The sequence below is a fragment of the Dermochelys coriacea genome, chromosome 1 (genome assembly GCF_009764565.3).
Source record: "Dermochelys coriacea isolate rDerCor1 chromosome 1, rDerCor1.pri.v4, whole genome shotgun sequence".
Taxonomy (NCBI): Eukaryota; Metazoa; Chordata; order Testudines; family Dermochelyidae; genus Dermochelys; species Dermochelys coriacea.
The window spans coordinates 345,485,729-345,513,564 of record NC_050068.2 but is presented as its reverse complement, the minus strand read 5'-3'; the positions used below and the strand labels follow the sequence as shown (position 1 = coordinate 345,513,564).

General features: G+C 47.4%; 1 protein-coding gene across 1 annotated transcript in view; it reads left to right on the top strand.

Annotated features, from left to right (window-relative positions):
• PLXNA4 (plexin A4) overlaps window positions 1-27,836 on the top strand; it is a 600,205-nt gene that overhangs the window by 350,678 nt on the left and 221,691 nt on the right. The window contains exon 4 of the mRNA XM_038372558.2: window positions 19,766-19,866. Coding sequence (XP_038228486.1) covers window positions 19,766-19,866 — 101 coding nt within the window. The remainder of the gene's footprint in view (window positions 1-19,765; window positions 19,867-27,836) is intronic.

Genomic DNA, 27,836 nt, shown 5'->3' with positions numbered 1-27,836 from the left:
CTGGTAATGTTCTACTGGCACAGTGCTATTCCCAAGTGGAACTTCCCTTGGTCTAGGGAGAGATTGGCTGAAAGCTTGTGTGATTTATTTGTGGATGTTGTGACTCCCTCTCTCCATGGGTGATCAGTGCTGGAGATTCTGGAACATCAGTCTTCCCTCAGATAGTGTGTTGACCTGAAGGGAGAGGCTTCTCAGCCTTACCCCTTATTCTTATAGCTAACGAATTTCACTCACTCTGCTTTGCAGGGCCTCACTCCAAAGTCCTAGGGCAAATCAGGCACGAGGCCTACCTTGGAGCCTACAACTCAGTCCAATTTAGTTTGAATTAGATTGTTGTTAGTGAGCATCAACGCGGAAAAGTCCCATTTAAGTCAGGTTTCAGAGTGGTAGCCGAGTTAGTCTGTATCAACTTCGTGTCAACTGTTTGAAATGGGCCACCTTGATTACATTGGCCTCATTACCACTACTAAAGTAATTTCCACCCCTTCTTGTCAACTGTTGAGAATAGCCCACTTCCACCTTAATTGAATTGGCTTGTTAGCACTGACCTCCCACTTGGTAAGGGAACTCCCATCTTTTCATATGCTGTGTATTTATATCTCCCCACTCCATGCATCTGATGAAGTGGGTTTTAGCCCACGAAAGCTTATGCCCAAATAAATTTGTTAGTCTCAAGGTGCCAAAAGGACTCCACATTTAAGTCAGTAATTTCAAAGTTTTTTTGTTATTTTCCATATCACAGAGCCCATTGGACTCACCAGAAACAGCAAAAGTCCAGATGTATAAGATCATTTTGCGGAAGTTAGTATGGTCTTTTCTGGGTTGAATGTCTTAAAAAGACATTATGTCACCAGTTTACAGAAAAGTCTATATAAAACCCCTATAAAAATAACTGTTGAGAAAAAACCCTAGCTCGAGAAGCCAGTCAGTCAAACATTCTGACATCAGCAAAATAAAAATAAATTCAGACTTATGGTAAATTTTATCATCTCCACTTTCTCTTCTGCGTCTCTAAAACCAGAGATTCTTATTCTTCTTGCAAACAAGGCAATTATGGTAGCTTTTCTAGTTTGGAACTGGGCTCTAGGACAGAGAGCATACCTTCTGAAATCTAAATCTTGATAGAGAAAAGTTATTTTAAAATTTACCAAGATGAAACCCATCAAAAAGATAAAAGTTTAAATTGGATGGAAGGTTTTTTTATGCCTATCCCAGCTATTCTCATCACATGATGGAAATTATTATTGGAACTACCTGGCAAATACTTACAGATTCATAGAGTTAAAGACAGAAAGGACCATTGTTATTATTGAGTCTAATCTGCTGCGTAACACGGGTCACAGAAGTTTGCCCAGTGATTCCTGTATCAAGCCCACGGATGGAGAATCTATCACATCCATATCTCTCTATCTCTTTCTAGTTCTTAAGTGACCCTCAGGGTCATCGCATCTGGGGCACCTCCCAACACCCTTGTGAGCTAGGGAAGGCCTCTAATCCCCATTTTAAAGCTGGAGACCTGAAGCACAGGGAGACTGCCTTGTCCAGGGTCACACAGGAAGTCTGTGGAAGAGCAGGAGCTTGAATCCAAGTCTAGTGCCCTGACTGCTGTGCCATTCTTCATTTCGGGACATTTCCCCTCCCTCCCCCCTCCACTAGAACAAGTAAACACATTTGCAGAAATCCCAAAGGGGAAAAAGAGCTGAATTCACAATGGATTACTGGGCCAACTCTAAGGAAAGGAATAAAGATGAAAAATGATGGGGGTTACAAATGTCCCCTATTTTCCATGCAAGCCTGGGATGTATTCCTTATAAAATCTATACATTCTTTGTGAAGGATACAAACTTCCATTGAAGAAAGGAAGCTGGGCACAAGACTTAATTTCTATTTTACTAAAGAAAAAGCCATAAGAATGTTGTAATCCCTCAGGACATATACCAATGACCCCAGCCAACTCCCATTGACTTCAGTCGAAGGAAAGACACTCACTGACTTCAGTGGGATTTGAATCTGATCTCCAGTTCTTGTATGTGTTCCTGTTCTCCTGTGCTCTGTAAACATATGGACCTCATTCTCCTTGGAGGGTTATTTTTGACACCTGCTGTTGGTGGCAATAACAGACATGGAGGGGAGCTGCTCTTTCTAGAGGAGTGCAGAGTATGTTCATGGATAGACCAGAGACTTGCGATCGAGCGGTAGCAGTCTGGAGTCATAGAATCATAGAATATTAGGGTTGAAAGAGACCTTAGGAAGTCATCTAGTCCAATCCCCTGCTCAAAGCAGGACCAACACCCACTAAATCAACCCAGCCACGGCTTTGTCAAGCCAGACCTTAAAAACCTCTAAGGATGTGAGTCGCCAGCTTCCACACTGTGATTGCCACAAGCTTCTCCACCGAGAGGGCAGCTCTCATTTGGGTGTTCCTGCGCCGCAGGGCTGGGGTAAGCTCAGCACACAGTTCCAGGAAACTGGCTTTCCCCATCCGAAAGTTCTGCAGCCACTGCTCGTCATCCCAGACCTGCATGACTCTGTGATCACACCACTCAGTGCTTGTTTCATGAGCCCAAAAGTGATGGCCCACCGTGCAGCAGCTCTATGAATGCCAAAAGCAATCTCAGGTTGAGCCTATCAGTGTTGGACAGCACATCTGGCAACTATGATTCCCACTGACTTTGGAACTTCAAGATTAACTGCACTGCCATTCGCGATATGCTACTGACAGCTAGCAGAGCATGGGACGACAGCACAGGATCCATGGCGGGGTGGGAAGAACTCAAGGGACGCTGAAAAATGCTACGAACCGAAGAGGGAAGCACATGGAATGCTGGGATGGAAAGCAATGCATCATGGGACAGTGACCCTGGAGCCATGATGAGCTGCGATCTACTCTGCCTTCCCATAAGACCTAGCGGCAGAAGGTGGAGAAATGAACTGTGGGATAGCTTCCCACAGTGCATTGCTCTCACTGTCACTGCTACTGACCCAAGTGTGGGCGCACTATGATAACAGAAAGAAAAGGAGTACTTGTGGCACCTTAGAGACTAACAAATTTATTAGAGCATAAGCTTTCGTGAGCTACAGCTCACTTCATCGGATGCATTTGGTGGAAAAAACAGAGGAGAGATTTATATACACACACACACAGAGAACATGAAACAATGGGTTTATCATACACACTGTAAGGAGAGTGATCACTTAAGATAAGCCATCACCAACAGCGGGGGGGGGGGGGGGGAAGGAGGAAAACCTTTCATGGTGACAAGCAGGTAGGCTAATTCCAGCAGTTAACAAGAATATCAGAGGAACAGTGGGGGGTGGGGTGGGAGGGAGAAATACCATGGGGAAATAGTTTTACTTTGTGTAATGACTCATCCATTCCCAGTCTCTATTCAAGCCTAAGTTAATTGTATCCAGTTTGCAAATTAATTCCAATTCAGCAGTCTCTCGTTGGAGTCTGTTTTTGAAGCTTTTTTGTTGAAGTATAGCCACTCTTAGGTCTGTGATCGAGTGACCAGAGAGATTGAAGTGTTCTCCAACTGGTTTTTGAATGTTATAATTCTTGACGTCTGATTTGTGTCCATTCATTCTTTTACGTAGAGACTGTCCAGTTTGGCCAATGTACATGGCAGAGGGGCATTGCTGGCACATGATGGCATATATCACATTGGTAGATGCGCAGGTGAACGAGCCTCTGATAGTGTGGCTGATGTGATTAGGCCCTATGATGGTATCCCCTGCTTGGTTAGACCGATACTGGAGTATTGTGTACAGTTCTGGTATCCACATTTTCAAAAGGATGTTGAAAAATTGGAAAGGTTTTAGTTGGGGGCTGAAGGTGATGGCTAGTGGTGTTCTGTTGTTTTCTTTGTTGGGCCTGTCCTGTAGTAGGTGACTTCTGGGTACTCTTCTGGCTCTGTCAATCTGTCAGACCTCTCCAACGCATCATCAAGGATCTACAACCTATCCTGAAGGACGAGCCATCGCTCTCTCAGATCTTGGGAGACAGACCAGTCCTTGCTTACAGACAGCCCCCCAATCTGAAGCAAATACTCACCAGCAACCACACACCACACAACAGAACCACTAACCCAGGAACCTATCCTTGCAACAAAGCCCGTTGCCAACTCTGTCCACATATCTATTCAGGGGATACCATCATAGGGCCTAATCACATCAGCCACACTATCAGAGGCTCGTTCACCTGCGCATCTACCAATGTGATATATGCCATCATGTGCCAGCAATGCCCCTCTGCCATGTACATTGGCCAAACTGGACAGTCTCTACGTAAAAGAATGAATGGACACAAATCAGACGTCAAGAATTATAACATTCAAAAACCAGTTGGAGAACACTTCAATCTCTCTGGTCACTCGATCACAGACCTAAGAGTGGCTATACTTCAACAAAAAAGCTTCAAAAACAGACTCCAACGAGAGACTGCTGAATTGGAATTAATTTGCAAACTGGATACAATTAACTTAGGCTTGAATAGAGACTGGGAATGGATGAGTCATTACACAAAGTAAAACTATTTCCCCATGGTATTTCTCCCTCCCACCCCACCCCCCACTGTTCCTCTGATATTCTTGTTAACTGCTGGAATTAGCCTACCTGCTTGTCACCATGAAAGGTTTTCCTCCTTCCCCCCCCTGCTGTTGGTGATGGCTTATCTTAAGTGATCACTCTCCTTACAGTGTGTATGATAAACCCATTGTTTCATGTTCTCTGTGTGTGTGTGTATATAAATCTCTCCTCTGTTTTTTCCACCAAATGCATCCGATGAAGTGAGCTGTAGCTCACGAAAGCTTATGCTCTAATAAATTTGTTAGTCTCTAAGGTGCCACAAGTACTCCTTTTCTTTTTGCGAATACAGACTAACACGGCTGCTACTCTGAAACCTATGATAACAGAACAAGACAGTTTGAACATGCAACAATGATTTTTTTTTTTTTTAGCACTTTTGGATTGTTAATAAAACTTCCAGCAAAAAAACTCTGACAGTGTAGACATAGCCTAACGTTAAACTTCTTCTTCGGTTGTTTGTCACTGCAGCCTGTGTGTGTGTGAGATAGAGAGAAGAGGCTGGGAAAAGACGTGATTATAATTTTACAGTTCACTGGTGCGAAATGGAATCCAGGATGTAAAGCACTCTCTGCAGCTGCCTGCTGCACTGTGTAAATCTGCACGCGCTTGCAAATGTTATCAGCTGACTGCCTGGGCACATGTGTGTGTGTGAGCACGTGCAGCGTGTGTGTAATACAAACACCAGGACAGCTCTTCTCGCCTGGCCATCCTTTACCAACAGACTGGAGTTGCAGTGCTGGCCAGTGCAGAAGGAGCTCTGGTTCAGTGCCAAGGCCTCAGACTGGGCATCAGGGGCTGAACCTGGGACTCAGCCTTAGGACTAATCTATATGAGGACGTTGGATTGGTTTAACTTAAGGTGAGATTTTTAAACCAGTGTAAGTACGAAACCAGTGCAAAAGGCTGTATGGACACTCTGACTCTGGTTTAAAACCAGACTTATTTCAGTTTAGTGCAAGTTGATGGACAACAGGTTTAAGCTAAACCACTCATAAGCAGAAGTTAATGTGCCCATGTAGGGGTGTTCGCTGGCTTAAATGAATCGATTAAATTAAACTGATGCAAATTTGTGTGTAGATGAGGCCTTAGCCTTGCTCTTTAACCTTGAGCAAGCCACTTGACTGCTCTGTGCCTCAGTTTCCCCCAGGATGATGCTACTCTCCCCCTTTGTAAAGTGCTTTGAGATGTATCATGAATAGTACCAGAACTGTTGCAGTTCTGACAAGGTGTGCACTTGTGTTAGCAGGACAAAGGATGTGGCAATGTGGGGAGGTCACTGGTGTTTCTCCTAAGGTCCCCCAGTTTCTGCATCCCAGTTTTGAGCCCTTGAAATGGGAATCAGCTAGCATGTTGGCTAGGCTTGGCGGGGTCAGCAGTCTCCTGCCCTGTTAAGTGTCACTGGAAAGGGAGGATACTGTTTTGTGTGTGGGCTGGCCCTGCAGGGGAACTCGGACCCAGTCACTCTGGCTGATCAGAGGGGCGGGGCTGCCCTGCCCATCCATCAGTGCTCTGAGTCAATGAGAGGGGAGGCTCTGGCATCCTGAAATTAAAGCCAAACAATTGGTACCCATAGAATTTGGTAGTGATGGGAATTAGAAGAGCAGAATGAGAGACAAGCCCTTTGAACTCAGAGTCCTGCCCTGCTACACAACGGTATTAGGAACTGGGCAGAGGCAGTCAGACTTAGTGGTCAGAGTCGGGAGTCGAGGGCGAGAGCCAGACTCAGAGTTGGGAATGGAGCTGAGGGTCAGAGTCAGGAGTCAAGCGGAAGTTGGTAGCCAGAAGATGAGCCAGGGTCGGAGCCAGGACTGGGGTAGCCAAAGGTCAGGAATGGAGTGGAGGGGCAGGAGCCAGAAACGAGGCAAGGATCAGGCATGGATCAGGTGCAGGGCAGGAACAGACAACAAGGGCAGGACCGAGGCAGGAACCAGGAACAATAGAATTGGAGTGGGAACTGTGAACAGGGGTTGGATACAGATTGCAGGACACAGGCAAGAGCGGGGTCCAATGCAGCAGCAACAGAGAGTTTGCCCAGTTGCTTGGACAGTCCACTTCAGTCACTTCCTGGCTTAAGTAGTGGGTGTGAGCCAATTAGGCGACAGCACGCCTTGGGCATTCCAATAGGATTTCCCATGGGGACTGACCTTCCCGGATTTGTGAGGTGCTGCTTCATCTGTCTACCTTGGACGACGAGGGAGTGTCAGAGACCTAGGCTCCCCACAGCCCTGGCTTCTAGACCTACTGAAATCAAAGACCCCATTCTTGGATACTTACAGACAGATAGGACAGCGCTAAGATTTCAGAAGGTGTATCAAGTCAAGCCCTTTTAGTCTTGCAGTATTTCTTTCTATGTGTATCTGGATGCCAAATAGACCCCCTCTTTCTTTATGGCCTGGGGTACAAAGGTTTGTGTTAACAAGGCTTGGTGTTCACTGGAAAAGCAAGTGAAATGCATCTTAGCAAATCCCTGAGTCCAACTCAGATTGCACTGTGGGCTTTTGTAAGTGATTCCTTTAAAGAGCTACGTGTAATAAGAGCCACGTTAGAATTACTTTGATCTTCCATGTGGAGAGCTCCTTTGACATATCTCAGTGTGCTGATCCCACTCGCTTTCAAGATACCATCCTGGAGACCACCTGGATAGTATCAGCAAAAACTCTGTAGGGTCTTTGTGTACTTTGGCATCTCTGTCTCTGGGGAACTGTGCCTCAGATGTGGTCCAGTTGATGGTGTTTTCCCTACAGCCATCAGGCACCATTAGTCTCTCTGCCTGTTCTGTCTTTTCTGTTGGGCAAAGGTCCTGCCTAGTGGTGGATTTTGTGATGTGGGTGCCTGACAATTCAGAATTGAATCAAGACCCCCATTTCACATAATCTTCCAAAGAGCCATCAGAGGGTATTAAAGTCCTTGGATTGAATCAGCGATCTACTGCCTCATTACCAGTTCCTAAGCCATCCATTCCCCACAAGTGCTCTGGGTTCCATGTGTGCATGTGCCTTAAGCCATTGGTGGGAGCTGGAGTCTCAAGTCCTTGGTCTAGCTAGTGGTCAGAAATCACCTCAGTCCAAGAAGATAGAAACCCAAAGGAAAGAGAAGCTCCCAGTAGAGATCACCTTTGATGGTGGGGAGAGAGATGGTCCTGAACAAAACCGCAGGGAATGGATCAAACCTGAACTCTGATGGGGGAGCCATACCGAGATCTTGCTTCTGGTGCAAATCTCTAAATTGTGTCAAACTGAACCAATCGGTCAGCATGGTTTTATGGACAGTAGGTCTTTTCAAACAAGCCTGATTTAGTTCTTAGAGAAGGTTACAAGTTTGATTGATAAAGGTAACTGCATAGTTGTGTTGTCTTAGTATTGCATGACATGCTGATTAAAAAATTCACTATACAATATCAAGCACACGTTAAATGGATTAAGAATGGGCTAACTGACGTATAAAAAAATGGTCGTTAATGGGGCTGCTACTGTCGGATTTCCGCAGGGATTAGAGGTAGGCCCAACATTATTCAACATTTTCGTTGGTGATCTGGAAGTAAATACAAAATCACTGCTGATAAAATTTGCAGATGACACAAAAATATCAGAGTGGCAAATAATGCAGGCCATACCTACAGAATAGGTGACTGTGACCTAGAAGGCAGTGCCTCTGAAAAGGATTTAGGCATCACATGGGCTTCCAATGCAATGCTGTGGCAAATAGGGTTAATGCGATCCTTTGATGTATAAACAGGGCAGTAGCGAGGTGACTTTCTCTCTGTTCATAGCTTGGTTAGACCGATACTGGAGTATTGTGTACAGTTCTGGTATCCACATTTTCAAAAGGATGTTGAAAAATTGGAAAGGGTGCAGAGAAGAGCTACAAAAATGATCTGAGAATAGAAAATTCCTCATAGTGAGAGACTTAAATAACTCAACCTGTTTAGCTTATCAGAAAGAAGACTGAGAGGTGACTTGATTAAAGTGTATGAGCACCTTCCTGAGGAGAAAATCAAATTATCAAAAGGCTATCTAATCTAGAAGAGAAAGGCATACCAAGAACCAGTGGCTGAAAGCTGAAGACAGACAAATTCAAATGAGAAAAAGGCACAAATTTTAAGAGTTTGGATGATTAACCATTGGAACAAGCTACCAACGGAAGTGAGGGATTTTCCATCTCTTGATGTCTTCGAATCCAGACTGGGTGCCTTTCCAGACAATATGCTTTAGCCAATCACAAGTTATATTTTAGTCAGAGACAAGCTATTGGGCTCAATACAGGGGTGGAGGAGTGAAATGTAATAACGGGTGACATACAGGATGTCAAACTAGATGATCTAATGGTTCCTTCTGACCTTAAACTCAGAATCTGTGAAATCCCTGAACTTGAACAGCCTAGAACTTTCCTTTTATGGTGATACAATTAGCTAAGAAAGCTCTTAGAGAATGTACAGAACCTACAGCCTGACCTAGCCTTCTGATCCATCGACGGAAATACACTTCGAGGGGCTGGGAGGGAGGTTTCAGTGTCTGGATCTGAATTTTTCATCTCAGGCCCAGCTCTGATCAAAGATGTGTGAAACTTGAAACTGTGAAAAACGCTGCCATTTCCAGCTGAGTTTTTCTTGGAGCTTTTTGGTTCATTCCAACCTGAAACTCTGGGGTGTCAGAACCCAGCTGAACATCAGCCAAAGAAACAATTGCACAGATGCCTGAAAATGACCACAGCTGGGTAACGCTAATGATTGACTGAGCTTCTGAATATATAGCTGAGCCTTCGTGAGCTTCCTCCAGCAGTAATGGCACTTGCTGGTTTTCCCTCATTTTACAAATTGTAACATGTATTTGAAAGCCCAGGCAGCTATCTTTCCTCCCATGGCTGCTTGTTAGCTCTAGACTCAGACACTTGTTAACACTACGGAGGTGGCTACAGCTCCATGGATGAACAGGTATTCAAATAGTCATGAATAAAGTCTCTCTCTCACTCTTTTATTGCCCTGAGTTTGTTAGCCATAGCCCAGATGAATTGTGAATGCATCTTCTTGCTCTTCAACTTCCCAGGTCTTAGATCTTAGGCCTCTAATTTGTAGATAAGCTGGCCTGACCTTACAATATCTCTGTTGATGCTATCGTAATTGTGTTTGGGGAAGACCGACGAACGCGGCTCAGACAGTATCAGCAGAGAGTGGAGGGCACTGCATGGAAAACTACTTGCAGAGGAGAACAGAGTGGACAGATGAAGGGAGAGAGACTGAGTGGTTAGAGGGGTGTCAAGCTGCCTTGCAGTGAGTTCCAACCTCAGGGCAGACTCCTAAGAACCAGGGCACAGACCCCAAATTGGCTGTGAGTTTTATACTTAGATTTCACCAACCAATGATCACCTGTAGACTCCTCATGCACTATAACAGCCTAACCATGGAGTTACAGACAGTCTTCTTGGGTTCTCCAGTCTGTCTTGCCACCCAGCTGAGCCTAGCTTTGTGATAGATGATCCCTTACACCAAGAATCACAGCAGTAGTCTAGTTACTTCCAGACCCAAAGGACTAATCACTTACCCAAGGTCAATTGCACATTAGATTTCACACCAAAAACAAGTCTAGTAGCCAATCCTATGATAAACTATATACAGATTTATTAATAGGAAAAGGAAATGAGAGTTATTTATAAGGTTAAAGCAAGTAAACATAGATACACACGAGTTACTATCTTAAGTTTTGAAAGGTAGTAGAAGCTTCTATAATAAGCAAGGTCTCTATGTCCTTCAGGACTAAACTAATCAGCTGGAGATCCCATGCTTATGCCTAGAAATCTTGCACCCCAGAGTCCAAGCAGCACAGAGATACAGTTTCTTCTTGTTAAGGGTTTTTATCCCCTCCTCCCAGGTGCTCTGAGCTGTGGTCTCAACTGATAGGAGGAATCCACTTGCATGACTCATCTTCATGGGAGGGATAGCAGAACAACAGTCTTTTGTCCTCTTTAATGTCCCACAATAGCCCGCCTGGTGTCGAAGGACCTTCCCTTTTGGGCTGGACATACCACCTTCTGTTGGAGACCAGCACATCACACTAGTTAATGTCTCTCTTCTTTCTGGTGATTTACACACTCATGGGGACTTAGACCAGGTCTACACTACAGACTTATATCAGTATAATACGTCGCTCAGGGGTGTGAAAAATCCACACCTAAGCCCCCAGGTAGACAGCGCTATGTCGACGGGAGACCTTCTCCAATTGACATAGCTACTGCCTCTCGGGGAGCTGGATTAATTGTACTGACCAGAGAATCTCTCCCATTGGTGTAGTCATATCTTCGCTAAGACACTACAGGGGCGCAGACAAGCCCCTCAGTACAAATGCTTAAGTACTGCCTTACATATGAGATACAAAGGTTTCATGTGAGATTAAAGCATGCAGCAATTTACAAGCATTCAATAAAGTCCAAATACTAAACACATTCTTATAATTCTAATACCTATTTTAACAATACAAGCAGACAGATGAGCCAGGCTGATCCCAGCTACGTGTTTGTTAGTAGTCAGTTGAGACATGGGGACCTTGGCATGAGCTGGCACCTGGTCTGCCAGTGTCACAGCAGGGGAAGTATTACTGTCCCTTTCCATGCAGGGAAATGTATTTCCTCCAAGAAACTGGGATAGGAAACAGCACCCTGCTTTTAGCGATGGCCCATTTTAGGCAGGAGCTTACCAGACAGGAGACCTGTGTTCTAATTCAGGCTGTGCCTCTGGCTTGCTGTGTGGTCTTGGTTAAGTCTCTTTGTGTCTCTAAGCCTCAGTTTCCATACCTGTAAAATGGGGCTAATGATGCTTTCCCACCTTTGTAAAGTGCGTTGAATTCCAAGGCTAAGGAAGAAGTTGTTCAGTTGAGTGGATTATAGTCACATAGTGAAGGAGGCCTGGAAATGTTTGGGTGGTGGGTGAACTCAGTGGTGGGTGAACTCAGACGTTTCAGATGTTTGGTTCATAGGGAAATCCAAAGGTTTGCATCTGTCCTATTGAGTCTCCCACACACTGGAGGGGAACAAGCTGGCTCTTGAGAGTCCTTGTTCCTGCAGTGTCACAGGGAAGTGCTGTAAGGACAGCTTTTCTAGGGGTATCTGAACAGTTCTGCTTCCACCCAAAACCAGGAAGTGCTGAGGCTTATGGGAAGGAAAATGTAATGTTGCTGAAATTATTCTGATTGTCCCCCCCAAAATCAGCTCACCTTTGAATGAAGGTTCCTTCCTGTTCCTCAGCCGTTTGCTCTGTGTACCAGACCAACATCTACGTACACCATCAGCTCCCACATGAACTGCTTCCTGCAAACCCCAAACAATTACAAACAGGCTGGGGAGAAGGTGGGGATGGGGGAAGTGTGTTAATGTGAGGAAAGGGAAGGTGTGGATGCACTGGCAAGAAGATGGGACCAGATAACTGAGGGAGGGGATGGAACTTCTCTTGAGGAGATGGTGGAACAAGGTGACCTGGGGAGAGGGCAGAACATTGTAGCCATCATCATTAGCAGTAATACTCAGACTTTCCCTGGGTGATTTAGCTTTTCACGCCTTTGACATTAGCGCTCAAGTGGTGCCGGACTTCAAAAAACCCAGCACTTTGACATACATTCCATTGCTGGGCCCAATTAAATCTATATATAGTCTTTATAGAGCCTAGATAACGATCTATCCCTCACTCGGCATGCACGCCTCAGTAACCGCAGAGGAACCGGCGCTCATTAAGATTGGGCTTTCTCTCTTTTAATTGTGACACTAGGCTCTCCATTTTGAAGGCTTTTGAGTGCAAACATCTCAGCAAACCTCATTTTGTTTTACAAGTTGCAGCCTGCAATTATTTGAAACACTTAATTTGTGGGACCACATGAGGCCAGATTCATCAGTAATCAGTCTGGGGATTCGGAGGGAGCTGAGGTGCGTGGATCAGGAGTGGAGCTCAGGGACAGCATGAATTGCAAGTTGACCAAAGTTGGGTGCTTGCAGGAAAGTTAAGGGGGAGAGGCCAGGATTGTTGCTGGTCCTAGGAGAAGCTTCTTTGAACCCTTCCTCCAGAGGCCTGAGCTAGTGGGGTGGATTTTGTTTTTCCCTTGTGTATTCTCTGGCTTAGCGTAGAGAACCCGGTAGGCTTTTTCCTTCACCTTTATGTTTTCCCCATATGATCTCCCTCTGTCTATTGCTGGGAGTGTCACGGGCCACACAGAGGAGAACCCACTCGCACAGATAGAGAGGAGAGTTGGAAATAACAAAGGAGGGAGGGACAGATCCTGGAGACAGTGATAGGTAGAAATGAATGTGTGACTTGAACAGGTAATTTACCTTGCCAGAGCCACGCAGCAGCCATATTGACCCCAAGCTTAATTATTGTGTCATATGTTCTTGGCAGCGACTGCCGCTTCCAATTAACTCACCTTAATTAAAGCCTCCAATTTTCAATGTTCTGAGCATAGGGGAATAGATTTGCTATCTGGGAGCTTTACACTGAGAAGGAATAGTTTGGAGTGGCATTCGCATTGGCTCTGTTGGGATGGGAGGGTGGCGTTCGCATTGGCTGTGCTGGGAAAGGAGGGTGGCGTTCGCATTGGCTGTGTTGGGAAAGGAGGGTGATATTCATATTGGCTGTGCTCAGAAAGGAGGGTGACATTCACATTGGCTGTGTTGGAAAAGGAGGCTGGTGTTCGCATTGGCTGTGCTGAGAAAGGACAGCTGCGTGCAGTTTGCAGTGCCATTCTCATACCCCAGCGGAGGTGAGATGTCACTTGCATGAGCAATGATGCGGGCTGGAATGGAACCCACGATCCATTTCTGGCCCAGCCAGAGTGTCTCCTCTCAAATTGGTTTTACAACTGTATAAATCAAAATTTACTCCTGATTCACACCGGTATACGGTAGAGGTGGATCAGGCCCAGGGCTTGGTTTGCAGTTGGGTTCCTGATTTTCACACACCTTCCAGCAGGGATTACACACAAGAGTTGCAGAGACTTGCCTGAGGTCACAGGGTCAATGGCCCAAGCTGGATTGGCATCCCAGCTCTCCCAGAGTCCCTTGCACTAACCACAACCTCAGGAGCTTTGTGAAGGGAGCAGAAAACCTGGTTCTTGGGTGGTTTTTGTCTCAACCTATTCAACAAACAGCATTAGCGTGAATGCTCTATTCAGGGCTTTGAAATGAAATCAGCCTCTCTTAATCTTGCTGCAGCTTCTGGGGGGCCAGCTGAGCCTTGAAAGAAAGGAGCAGCATTCACAGAACCCACACAGCTTGACAGAGTCACGTTCAGTGTTTTGGAAAGGTATCTTTTGACTATTGGGAAGGAAACTGGCTACTTAAGATGCCTTTTTGTATGTTTAAATTGACTTAGTCCATCAGACTGAATAAATCCAGCTGCTGTATTAACAGCCAATTATAACAGCAGAGATGGAGCAATAATTCACATTTTGACCAGAATGGCGGCAGCTTAGCAAAAAGGAATGTGTATGTACTGAAATTATAAAAAAGTCAAATATGGAAGCCAGAAACCGAGGGCTGAGCACATACCCGGAGCCTTGTATAATGGCAGAAGGGAGAGCCAAATTACTAACAGGATTAGCTGGTTACTGTCAACCAAATCCAAAACCTCAATCATTTTGTTTTAAATGATACCATGTAACTCTGTTATACTAGAAAAAGATGAAAGATGTGGTTTTTGGAGGGAGCTGATCCTACTTATGGTTAATGTAAGGATTGGAATTCAGGTTTGCAGTTGATTTGTGAGGAAGTGGTTAGGACACCCAGTCATAGGCACCGAGCACCCATGGAAAAATATTAGTGAATGCTTAGCTTCCACCAGCAGCCAAGCTCCCTGCCCCCAGCATCCCGCCGATCAACTCCTCTCCCTCCCTCCCAGTGCCTCCTGTACGCTGTGGAACAGCTGTTCAGTGGCATGCATGAGGCACTGGGAGGGAGGAGGAGGAACGGGGATGGGGCATGCTCGGGGGAAGGGGTGGGAAGAGGTGGGGCAGGGGTAGAGCAGAGGTGGAAAGAGGTGGGGTGGGGTCTCGGTGGAAGGGGTGGAGTGGGGTTGGGGCTGTGGGCAGAGCGGTGGCAGGAAGAGGCAGGGTGGAAGTGGGGCTTTGGGGAAGGGGTGGAGTTGGGGCAAGCCTGAGGAGGAGGGGTATGTTGAGGAACCCCCCCCCTTCCCGGCCCAAGTAGAGAGGAAATTGGCACCTATGCACTCAGTTAGGACATGGAAGATTTAGGTTCAGCTCCTGGCTCTGCCACCAACTCCTTGTGTGACCCTGGGCAAATCACTCAGTTGTAGCCTCTGTTTCACATCTGTAAGATGAGGATAGCAATATGTCCTTTATCTGTCTTGTCTATGTTGATTGCAAGCTCTTTGAGGCCAGGACAGCCTCTTACTAAGTGTACCTGCTGATGAGCACAATGGGGCCTGATATTGGATTGGCCTCTAGGCACAATAGTAATATAAATAATATCCCAGCTTGTGCTGTTCCACACCAGAGGTGCCTCAATGTTTGGAATCTCAGCTGTCCCCACCCTTCGTTAGGTGTGCCCCAGACACTCATCAAAATTCCACCTTGGTAGAAGATCACTCCTAAGAAGTGACATCTTGAATGGCTTCAGTTTGTCAAAGGGGTGGGGTGGGAATCAAGGATGCTGGAGTGGGGGGGGGCAGGGGCCATGGCACCATCACTCTAAAAAGGGGATAGCCCTCCACCTTTTTACTGGCTGTAAGGGTGAGAATGGGTGGTACAAGGGCGGGAGTGTGGGGAGCGGGGGGAGCTTGGGGAGAAGGGGTCGTGCAAGGGCAGGGCCCGGTCATGAATGGGTGGTGTGAGGGCAGCGGCTTGGGGGGAAGGGCCATGATTTGGGCACTGGTGGCCCCCCACTTTTAAGGTGCTTCTGCTGCTCCTGGTGGGAATAAAAATCTGGTTTCAGAGATTGTTTCAGCCTTCACTATAGAAAATGACTCGATTCCAATGCCTCTGTCAGGAATGTGAGGCGAAGACGTGATTACAGGGTTATGTGGACTTTTCTTTTTCATACATCTTTGGGGCACCGTCAAAGGCTGATTGCTCCTAGAGGGCACGGACAGCACTCGAAACTTTAGATTCACGGAGATGAGCTGAATTAATTGCAGATTATGTTCCAGGGTAAAATATGAGCTCTGATGTTGCTTATTTGCTCAATGTTCCCTTCTCTTAAGCTGATGACCCCTTAGTGGCTTTCCTTTCAGTCACCGCTCCTCTGTTTTTTGTAGTCTCTCCCTTTATTAATTAGAAGGTCTGACATTACAGCTCAAGACATTTATCAGCATGGTTCAATTGTAATTAATCTCACGATAAAGCTGCTTGAGATGAATTCATACAGGGCCCACTGTACCAGCAATAGCAGACATGGTAGGAGTGGTTATACTGGACACCGATCACTAGGGCCTACACCACAGAACATGGCACATGGTTTGGGGTGAGTTCATACTGGGTAGTTGTGTGTCTTGGAGGTATGAACACAAACATAATGTGTTGCTGTAGCACATACCCATTTCTCTCAAGTTCACCAGATGGGAAGCATGCAGTACAGGGCCAGGTATGTGATATCACCATACTCCCTAGGTCCTGCTGCTGCTCTCATTGGATGGCTGAATGGCGCTCAGACACCACAGTAATGGGCAACTATACAAAAACCTACATAGGCAGCTAATTTCTGTTACATCTTTGCAACAATTTGCCAATGAGGCCACCTGACCTGAGTAGTTACACCTGCTACTAGCACAGTCAGGCTTTTGCTTCTAGCTTGACAGAGTGTTGCCTTTTCCCCAGAGCTCCACTTTCATTCTAATGCCATAGTTACAATTAGAGGTGAGTCTGAACCAGAACACCAGACTGGAACCCCATCCGATGATGGAGAAGTGCACATTCTAATCTAAACTTCACGGCTCAGACCTGTTTATATCAGACAGATGCAAACAGGGCTAGAGCCCTGTCAGACTTTGGGGAAAATGAGGTCTCTAATTAAAGTGGAAAATCAGATCAGAACCCTGTGTAACTTCAGAGTAGTTTGGATCTGGACCTGAACTTCATAGCTTAGGCCCACTTTTACTTACAAGTTTCTATCCTTCAAGGTGGATGAAGGTCAAATACATAATAAGTTGCTTTTACATTTGGGAAGGACAGATTTACAGTCTTTAACCACTGAATTATGACCTACTTTTGCAAGTATTTTACTGGGTTAAGATCTAGGGATGGTTCAACCAGACCTGATAAAGGAAGAATCGGCCCAGTTTTTAACAGAGGATAATTAACCAGAGGAACACACTACCAAGGGAAGTCATAGAGTCTTCCTCTCTTGATGTCTTCAAATCAAAACTGGATGCCTTTCTGAGAGATAGGTGTAAGGACAGGTCTACCATACCAAGTTTGGTTGGCACATCTATGTTGGTCGTGAGTGTGAAAAAAACACACACCCTGACTGACATAGTGATACCGACGAAACACTCCATGTAGGTGCAGCTATACCAGCTATATTGGTAGGTGCAGCTATACCAGTACAGGTTATGTCATTCAGGGAGGTGGTTTAACTATCCTGGCAAAAGAACTCCTTTTACGGAATAAGATGCGTCTCCACTAGAGGGCTCTGCTGGTAGAGCTGTATTGGCAAAACCTTTGAAGTGTAGATTATCCCAAAATCCAACAAGTTATTGGGCTCAATACTGGAGTATCTGAGTGAAATTCTATATACAGGAGGTCAGACTAGATGATCTAATGGTCTCTTCTGACCATAAACTCTATAAATCTATGGACTCTCCACCCCATCTCCCCCATAGCATGCCCATAACCTCTTGAACCTTCTATCAAAACTTTTTTAAGGTGTGAAAAAGTTTGTATCCTGTTTCCCCTGCATTATTTTCCCTATTTCCTCTACCCCGTTGGTCTGTACTCATGACATTTCCGTGACCACTTTTATAGGCCCAATCTTCTAGACGTTTCTTTGAGCTTTTGACATTTGCCCATAGTTATGTAAAAATGCCCAGCTGCAGCAGCTGGTTTCTTTGGGGGATTTACCACAGGCAATGGTAAAATGGATGAATAAAATATGCCATGGGTCCATCTGAGGATTTCTGGGGAAAGTCCTGCCAGACCTATGAAATATGGATTTGAAACCTTCCCCCACAGACTGTGATGGTTTACAGGTAAAAAAAACAGGTTCCAAACAAAATAAAGGATTTTCACAGATGTTGTGTAACCCTAGGATTTTGCTTGTGATGTTAAAAAAAACCAACCTGTTCTTGTTTCATGCAAAGATACCATCAGAATGAATCTTAGTCTGACATTTCACAGTTCACCTGCATGCTGTATCCTTTTAAAAAATTGTCCACAAGAACCAGATGTATTCTCTTGTTATCTGTCACTAGTAGCTGTTCAGCAGTTTATTGTTGGCAGTTCTCAGTGGTGTTTCATCAGGTTAATACCATACTGTATTATCCAAAGGAATAAACTTGCCCGGCCATCATGGGCTGGTATGAAGGCACGGGCAACTGATTGTGTATTACAGATCCACTCTGGAGCTCATTCAGTGGGAAAGACACTCTCAGGTCATTGGGCACAAAATGTAGATTTTGGTTAAAAAAAGAAAGCCTAATAAAATGGAAATCTTTAGCCTGTTATACAGGAGGTCAGACTAAATGATCTGAGAGGTCCTCTCTAGCCTTAAACTCTATGACTCTATGAAATGTTTTAATTAAAAAGAAAGAAAGAGAGAGCGAGGAATATGCAAAGATGCTTTCTTGCTGTGGGATGGGTTAAAAGACTCTTCTCTGCAGCCAGGCTCTCAACAGTCTCTTTCAGAACACAGTGCCGGTAGTTCCAGCTCTCTCACTGCTTATATCCTGTAGCCTTCTCTGGAGATTAGCACCTCTACACACTGAGTTACAGGAGCCCTGCTGACACCTTGGAGGCATGGATAAAGTCGTAAACCTCTTTATGTTGTCTCGCCACTAGAGGGGGACAAAGAGACACTGTACCAATGTGTCAGTTGGCAAAAGCATTGGGCTAGGATAGGAAAACCAGGAAGTGAAACTGTGTGTAAACAGAAAGCCCAACTGGAGCAAAATGTGGCATATAAACAACCACCGGGAATGGTTGAAAATTATAGGAGGTTTTGAAATTCCTTCGGCTGCCCTAAGCTAAGGTGGTGTTGGAGCTGAAGTCCAGGGGACCGAGAGCTAGAGGAATGATAGCTGCACATGGATGCATGTGGAAAATAAAATAGCTGGAATTTCCAGAGGAAAAGATGGGCTTGTGGGCGATACCTGGTGTGCGATTTATTGGCCAAGGAAATATTCACCATGGAGTAGGCATGGCAGAGAGGCCTGGAGACAGGAGAACAGGAGAGAGCTCTTAGAATGGAAGGATGGCCAAGTGTTTGTAGGCTGTTATCCTAGGACTTGAGTTCCCATCCCTGCTCCACCCCAGATTTCCTATGTACCCTTGGACAAGGCACTTAGCCTTGCTGTGGTTTAGTTCCCATCACTAAAATGGGGATAGTAGGACTGCGCTAGCTCTCAGGGATGTTGTGGGGATCATATGTTGTGGTAAAGGGGGGCCATATAAGTCCCGGAGAGAGGTAGCTAGAGCGCTACTTTCAGAGCCTGTGTTACCAGTTCAGACCTTGCATTTGCCATCTAGGGCATAAGCCGAAGGTGCTTTGATCTGATGAATTAGCAATTTAGCAATGTGTTCTAGAGCTGTGCTTTGCAAACAGGCTGTCTGCTGTGCTGAGCCTGGGCCAGTCCAAACAGAACCGTGTGACTGAAGCAATATGGCAGTATGTGTGGGGAGGGGAGGACGTTAGCCTGCATGTGGGTGTTTGTTTCAGTGTTGTGTGTGTGTGTGTGTGAGCAGGGGAGAGGAGGTATGGGGCTGAATCCCCTGGTGTAACACCATTGATTGTAATAGGGTTATGCCAGGTTAGAATTCGGACCAATGTGTGTTACAAACAGCTGTATTCAGAGTCCGCACTGCAGCATTCCCTGCGTGGCTGGCCTGGGGAGCTCTGCACAGGTTCCCTTCTTAGAGGCTTGGCTCCAGGAGAAGATTGCTGCAGCAAGAAGCGTGAATGGCTTCACACCCTGCACTCCAGAAAGGAACTGGGAGCAGTGTAGCAAGACTGAAATGTTCTCTCCCTTCCTCCCGCAGCTGACCAGAGTGCCTGTGGAGTCGTGCGTGCAGTACAAGACCTGCAGCGATTGCCTAGGCTCCGGGGACCCCCACTGTGGCTGGTGTGTGCTCCACAACACGTAAGTACGGCCTGACGGCATTTCCCTCCATGCGGCCCATTGCGCTTTTCTCACTCTCTACCGGGGCACACAGCAAAGTTGCAAATGGACAGGTCTTTCCCTGGTGGGGCACAAGACATCGCTCGAAAATGCGATCTGAGCAGCTCAGTTGGGACCTCGGAGACTGAGAGAGAGTGTCCTTCCTGAAGCAGTCGTCTTCCTTTCATTTAGAATGGTAAAGAAAATAATTAGAGAGATAAGGCAGTCTGGGTTTCTCTCTTCTGAGTGCACATGTGAGTGGATAAGGAGGGGCTCAGCAAGACCCTGATCCAGAGTCCATTGAAATCAATGGAAAGGCTCCTGTTCTTTCCACTGTGTTTTGAATCAGGCCCATTCGCTCTTACAGTTTCTTTTTGGGGGACAAATCCATTCCCTTCTCCAATGGATAGGGCAAGGGGCTAGACTTAGACACAAGTCTCAAATGCACTGTAGGGTCTGACTCTCCACTGCTTACATTGCTTTGGCCGCTGTTGAAGTCAAGGGAGTTACTCCTGATTCAGGACCTCAGGATTTCACAGATACATGGGGGAAAATTCAAAGGTAATGTGTAAAGGGGAACTGCCCCATTTCACCTCAGTGAGGTGTTGACTCTGAAACCTAGTGACAACAATTTAAATGTCAGCCCAACTGTTTCAATGCTGATAGTTTTAAGCAGATCCATCTGGCTCCTCTGGGACAGTGGGCAAAGTCTGAGCAGATAATTTCCACCCCACGTGGATCCCACTATCAGTACCTGGGGGGAGTCTGCTCACTAAAATGGCACTGCAGGGAAGGAGGCCATACTCTGAAATACAGCCTTCCCCGGTGTCTCTAGAATGAATGCAGAACTTCAGTTGAGGTGGCCTCAGGCCCTGCTGACATTGCAGCACTTTGTATTGTTTTCCTTTGACCCTGAGGCTTCCTCTCAATAATCTCAACACCCACCTGCAGAAAACCCTCTTCCAGTGCCAGAGCGAGCTGGGTCTCAGGCTCGTCGAGCTCAAAGCTGGGGCAAGCTGTGAATGGTGGGATAGCATCACATGCCAACGGAGCCCATGCCTGGCAGCATGTCTGATGTTCATGGCCATATATAGACTAGCAGAGTGCAGCTGGGGGTGGCGGGGAGGGTGCTGTTAATAGCCTACTGATGCTTTGCCTGAGTCTCAGTGGTCTTCAGTAGGGAAAGACGCTCACTGCATGGTTATTCTTATGGGTCCATTCCCTCCCTGTTCACAGCCGTTTCCTTCAAGAGTCATGGCAAGCTGCCATCCAACAGAGGACAACTATGACATAGAAATGCCCTTTGGAGGCCGGCAGCACCACTCCTACCTGTGGCTATCAGGGGTCACTGGAGAGTGGAGTGAAATGAGCCCACTGCTGGTAGCATTGAGGGGGTTCATGTAAATCAGTGCACGGTGTGGTTCACACCCCATGAGCTGACCCCATCAACTCATGAGGTGTGAAACAACCAAGGTTAGCTTGATTTCAGATCAGAGCCACATGGCCTGACTGAATATGCCCAAAACGAGGAGTCAGGCCCCGCCTTCAGAAGATCCTGGGCACACCTGCCCTGAGTCAGGGTTTGTAAACCTTACCCCCGCTATACCGAGCAAGCTGCATCTGGGGCCCTGCTAGTCCCTCTTGGTCTGAGAATGTGAGGCCAGCACTTGTATTCAACAGCCAGATTTGGTTTATTCTCCCTCTGCTCTTCTTCTCCCGGGCCCATCACCGTGATATCCAAGCATAGTGCTTTTTGCTACCAGTAACCTAGCCAATGAAGGAGCCCACCTCTTCTGTATCAAGGACTTGGATGGATTGCCATTATTGATTTGTTTATGTAGCATCTTTCACTGGAATCACTGTGCTTTATGTCAAATGACCCTCACGGGACAGAGGGATTGTCTGGCATGTGGGGTTGGTAATGAACTAGGGGGCCTCCCACCTCTAAGTCATCAGCTCCATCCAGCCTGTCCCCATAGTGACTGAATGCTGTTAGTGTCTGATTGGTGCTTGGTGGCTTGCATGCAATGAATCGGTGGCTCTCGGTTCATTTACTAGTAGGCAGGTGTTCACATCCCAACAAACAGCCTCCTTGTGTGCGCTGATTGGTCTCTTCGGTGGGGGTCTCTGCAGAGCAACCATGAACTCCACGTCCAGCTCTAGAGATGATTCCTCTGGGTTCAGGTTGAGGTATATTGGGAGAATCAGCATAGGGGAAGCGTATGGTGCCTCTGCCAGCATTGCACCCTTTCTGTAGGAACAGAGGGGGTGTCAGGGCTGTCAAAACACACTGAACCCCCAATGTGTGGGATCTGGTGCTGTGTGGCTGCTGTTCATGTGCAGCGTATTCTGAAGGTGTGGGAAGTGACAGATCCTTCTACCCAAGTCTATAGGAACCCGAAGAACACTTTGGTGTGACTCAGTCACCCATTACTGCTGAGAACCTCCCAGGTGGAGGAGTGAACCCAGCATCTCACAGTCTAAAACCTGAGCCTCTACTACTGGAGTTGAAGGACTCATTCTTTTAGCAGAGAGCAGTAGTAGGCTGTTATCCTGTGTGGATCAGCCCCGGGGCGGGGGGTACGACAACACAGGTACGCTTGTCCAGTGCGGTGCATTAATTTGATGATGGTGATAGTGATGTATGAAGCACACTGTGCTGCATCACCAAGGTGCCTGAGTTGTGGTCTGAACATCATGAATACGTCACATAACCCCTCCTCTCCAAACCAAGAACCATACACTGCCGCCTCTGTACCGAGCGGGAGTGGGGGTGCCCTGCCCAGGGTCTAGCATTAAAAAGCAGCTCAGACATTTTTCAGACAATCATTGGACGTCAGGCTGGGGGATGGAGATGCAGATAAGGCAGGGAGGATATTTCCATTGCCTAGCTAAATCCCATTCATTTACCTGCGAGGTGAAGGTGGAGTCCCTGAAAGGTGGGTGAAGTTAGAGCACAGACCCAGGTGTGCCTTGAAACCGGCCTGACATCACCCAGCTCCTTTCTTCTATTTGAGGAAGCATGTAAATCTGGCCTGGCCTGGCCTGGAGAAGTAGGTGTCACTACCCGACTGGCTCAGTGATCGGGATTCCAGATGCATAGAACAGACCATCACACCACAACATTAGCCGCTGATTGAACCACAAAAATACCAGATATTTCATCTCAGGCTATTGCTGCAGCCACCCAGGGTCAGTGGCAGGGATCAAGCAATCAGTGCACCTAGCAATAAATCCCCGGAGAGAGAAAAGGGGCAGAGACAACTGCAGATTGCGGAGCAACTTGGTGCAAGGGAGCTAAAGAAAATGCTAGCCAGCATATAGTAGGGAAGAGAGAACTGGATTCCATAGACTAGGAATCACATGTGCAAACCTTCCCCGCAACACCCTCCTTCCCCTCCTTTAAGGAGGAAGGATGGCCTTGTAGTTAATATACCGGCCAGCACAGCAGGATTCCTGGGTTCTGTTCCCAACTTTAGGACAGACACTCTGTGTGACCTGGGAGCTTGTTGCTTAACCTCTGCTTCCTCCTCTGTAAATGGGGCTGCCCTTTATTTACATGCTTTATGGTAGGTCCATAAGGGCTAATTCACTTTGGGTTTTGAGGTGCTCAGAAAGGAAAACATGTAAATCCTCCCTCTAAATTCCTTTCCTTCGCAACAGTGCTGTGACCACTTCACCTTGCCTTGTTGTCCTGTTCCCTCCCTACCCCGTCCCATTATGTCCCGGGTCCACTCTCCAAACTCCAAAGCTCCTGTAATATGTCTGATCTGGTGGGGCTGGGTGAGCAAGTTTGGCTCCAGTTAGAACCACCCATCATGGCAGAGGACACTTCACCCAGAGTGAACTAGGCACTTGGGGGGCTGAAAAGGTGCCAGTAATTCTTTGTCTTCTCTGTGATCTCTGTGTTTATTTTATTTTATTTGACTGCCTCTGCCCCTCAAGCTGGGCATTTCCAGCCAGGCAAGCAGCAGGCAGTGCCAGATATCCCTGTCCTCACACAACTTCCAGCTCCTGTTCTGAAGAGTTAAGTTGTCCAGCTGCCTAGGGTAGCAGCACCTGGGTGTTTGGGTCCTTATTGGCACTGGATCTTGGAATGTTGTAAAGTTCATTAATCAACCTTTCCTAGACTTGATGTATAATCAACCCCTCCATGCAAGATCTCCAGGAAAACCTGTCAGAACCACTGCCCATCACTAGTGTTAATACATCACCCTCTGTCACCTTTCAGCCAAGGGTCTCAAACGCTTCATAAGCAGGAAGGAGTCCAGCCTCCTTTGAGGTAAAGTGATCCCTGTTTTAAAGTTGGGGAACTGAGGCACAGAGCAGGGCCCCCAAGCCCTCGCTGAAAGAGTAGGAATGGAACTCATAGTTCCAGCCTGCCAGGCATGTGCCTTAATTACAAGAGCATCCTTCCCCTCCAGTATCAATCATCTTTAATTAACGGCAGTGCAGGGTTATGCCTTGGGCATGTCGTAAAGTGCTCACCTAACGGAGAAGGGTTGCCTGTCGGGTGTGCGTAGCTGTCTGTTTATTTCTAGAGTGCTTCTCACTGTTGGATCTAAGCATCAGTGACCGAGGTCCTCAGTGGAGGTGTCAGTGCATGCTGCTTCTAAGGTTACCCCACAGCCCCATCCATCAGTTCACTGGAAGCTCTGAGTCTCGGGCCAGCGAACTCTAGCGAATGCTTTAGCCTGCAGGGTTGGGAGCTGGGACGGTGTTTGGTGACTGCTTTGGGATCCGTCTTTGCATTGCGATCCTGAATTCTCTGTGCAAGGGGCAGCGTGCCAGTGCCCAGGAATTGATTTCTGTGACTCTCCCATCCTAATCTTACAGGGGGAAATTTGACTCTATTGAGAGAGAGAGAGAGAGAGAGAGAGAGAGAGAGAGCCGGGGGCGGGGGGGGGGAAGGGGAGCGTGAGGCGGGGGTAGGGAGGGACATTGATTGGCTTCTCCATGGCAAGGAAGAGACCGGGTCACTGGAGCTTTGCAATGCTGTATCTCTAGCTCTCATCTCATTCCTCTTCTTTCAGTGGCTCCGCTCCCCTCTGGGGCTGTGTTTAGGCCTCGTTAGGCTGTGATGAATCATTTAGATGGTGTAAATTGAAAATGTGGGGCTTGGCTTCTGCTCAGGTCTCCAGGGAGGCTGAGGGAGGGGGTTGTAACCAGGCTGAAAAGTTAATAGTTGGCACAGCGAGACCAAGTGCCTAGGACAGAAGGCAGCTGGTGAGCCAAGGCCAACTGCAAGGTCATGGTAGTGTCACTGAACCAGAGCATGAGGACAGGGGAAAGGCGAAAGTTTTCTCTTATTAGTGGGAAACAAATCACGGCTTTTCCACTTGCTGCTGCAAGGGGCATTGTCGTGCCAACCAGCCTCCTGAGCTGAGCCCTGCCCAGCAGTACCCTCCAAATCAGGGGACCGACCCCTCACCCCACCCCTCCCTCCACTCGCCCTGCCTCCTCTGTCTCCGGGCTTTCTGCTCTGTGCAGGTGCCAGGATGCATTGGCCCTGTCACCCTGGCTGCCTCAGGCTGCACTCTCAGCTGTCCTCCAGCTAGCGATTAGCTACCACCACGGGGAAATGAGAGTCCTGGCTGAGAGGGCGTCTATCCTGCCAGTTAGCTCTGGTCTTGGGTGTCAGCCCCCTTTCGCCTTGGGATCTGGGGAACCCTTTCCATCCAGAAGTCACGAGGCTCATTTCTAACAAACCATCCTGGTACAATGGAAAACTTGGCTTAAACAACTAGCCTAATCTGGGGGCTTTTTTCTTATTTTTCTTCCTCCCACAGACTCATGCCCAGACCAGAAAATAATGCTGTCTTGCCTCGGCAGGTAATGTGATGCCATGGAGCAGGCACAGTCTCATTGATCGACCCTTACTTTAGCTTTCTTAATCAAAGTCTTCTGAGTTGCTCACAAGAGTCTCCGGTAACCCAAGCCGCCTATAGAGGCAGCGATAAGATCAGGCACAAGCTCTGTAAAAACCTTTCTCTCGCTTGACTTTTAGTCCGCTGAAAGGATGTTGCTCCCCCTTGGGCTGAGGTTCTCACTCACGCTCTTCCTCTCTGAACTCCTTTAACAGGTGCTGCCGTGGGAGACAGGAAATGTCGGGGCCTGGGTGGGGTATGGAGGACTTCTTATGCTCTTTCTACCCTGGGCATCAATCCCGCAGGGGCCTTGCTGTCTGCAAAGAGCTTTAGGAGTCAGAACAAAGGTACATCGTTTGTTAGAGATGAGCCCGACTTCTGCTGAATGGTGGAAGGTTTCAGATTCAAACCCAGCTCTGACTCTGAAGCTTGTGGCTGGCACAGATGGGCTGAGCCAAACCCCCAAATTCTGGGGAAGTTCAGATCTGCCCCTTGCTCCCTTCGCCCTGTTTGTTCTTCCACCCACATGCGAGGCTGAGATTAAGCCACATTTCCTAGTGCAGCCGGAATGGCTGTTGGGCAGAGTTAAGGTTGTTGGACTGGTTGGAGTCACGTAGGATAAAAACATTGGAAGAAAAATCTCGAAACATGAAATTTAGTTTGGAAACTCTCTGATGTGTCACTCAAAAGTGGCAGACCCGCCAGCTGGTGGGGGCATAGCTGTTGAGTCGTGTCCCCAAGCTGCGACTGGTTTGGATCATTCACTGTCCGAGCCGGCACTCAGACTGAGTCTCTAAGCAGCAGACTCTGGCAGAAGCTTGGTCAGAGATCTAGGCGGAGCGGAGTAATCTGCCCGCAATGGGCCTTGACATAGAGTGAATCTGTCTTTTTCTCAGGTGGTTATTGAAAGAGGGGAGGGTGTTTTGTCCTTTGCATAAAGGTGCTCGCAGCAGATGGCTCAATAGATTTATACTGGGCTATTCAGCATCTTGCATCACGTCTATCTAAACTTTCATCGTAATCCATCGGTTGAGGCATCTCTAATGTACCTCTGTGTTTAGCACCTCGGCATCAGATCTCATCTGCCCAAAACGTATCATCATCTGGGAGGCTCTTTCATGGCCTTTGTGAAATGAGTTCTAGGTCCAGAGAGAGCCAATCCCCTGTTAACCTCCGGAAGGTTCTGATGCAGTGGTTGGCTCTTGATAAGTCACATCCGTCTGTGGTGTACAGGTGTGGACATTGAACGAACCACCCTGAATTGCACCCAGTGGCCTCAGCAGAAAGGCCAGTGACAAGGCCTGGAGATCCCGCTATCCACACAGGTAGATGTGGCAGGGTCAGCCCGGAGCCAGCTGGCATCTGCCCCTGCTCCTTTTCTGATCTCAGCCTCCCCAGATGCCACTCAGGTCCCTTTCAGGAGTGCTCCATTTTTTTTGTCGTAAACAGTGGTGCAGGTTGATTCATCGGAGCGGCTGCATTTGCCTGAGGCACGCAGGGATTTTACCGGGCCCCGCAGACTGGAATACGCTGGTGTCTGGTAAATGTATTTTGATAACAGGCTTTTTCCTTGATTAGTTCTTCCTAGCTAGAGGGCAGTGGGGAGGGGTGGGAGGCTAATTAGTTTGTGCAGCGGGTTTCCGAATGAGCCTTTCACTATTGGAGACCTGGTGAGTTTGGTGTCGTACTTGTGATTTGTCTCCAGGATAGAGCAGCCGCTTTGCAGTCTCTGCTCAGGGAAGGTGTGTGTGTGTGGGCGGGGGGGGGGGGCTGTTGCTACTGGTCAATAATGAGACACATTGGCAGAGCTGTGGGTGTGAGTTGGGACACAAGGCAGGGCTGCAAGAGCGTGGCATGTTGTACATCAGGACTAGGATCTGCCACAGCTCAGGGCAGCTGCACCTTTATTTCTCTTCAGTGGTCCAACCAGGGCACCTGCTGTCAGGCTGCTGGCTCCCCAGCCATTGCCCTTCTGCATGGAGACCCACATCTCTCTCCCTTCTGACTGGAGTATTTCCAGGCTGCACAACTCGCTGCCTTCACTGTGCATTTGCCAGCGCACGGGTTGCCCAAGCGCATCTGCTT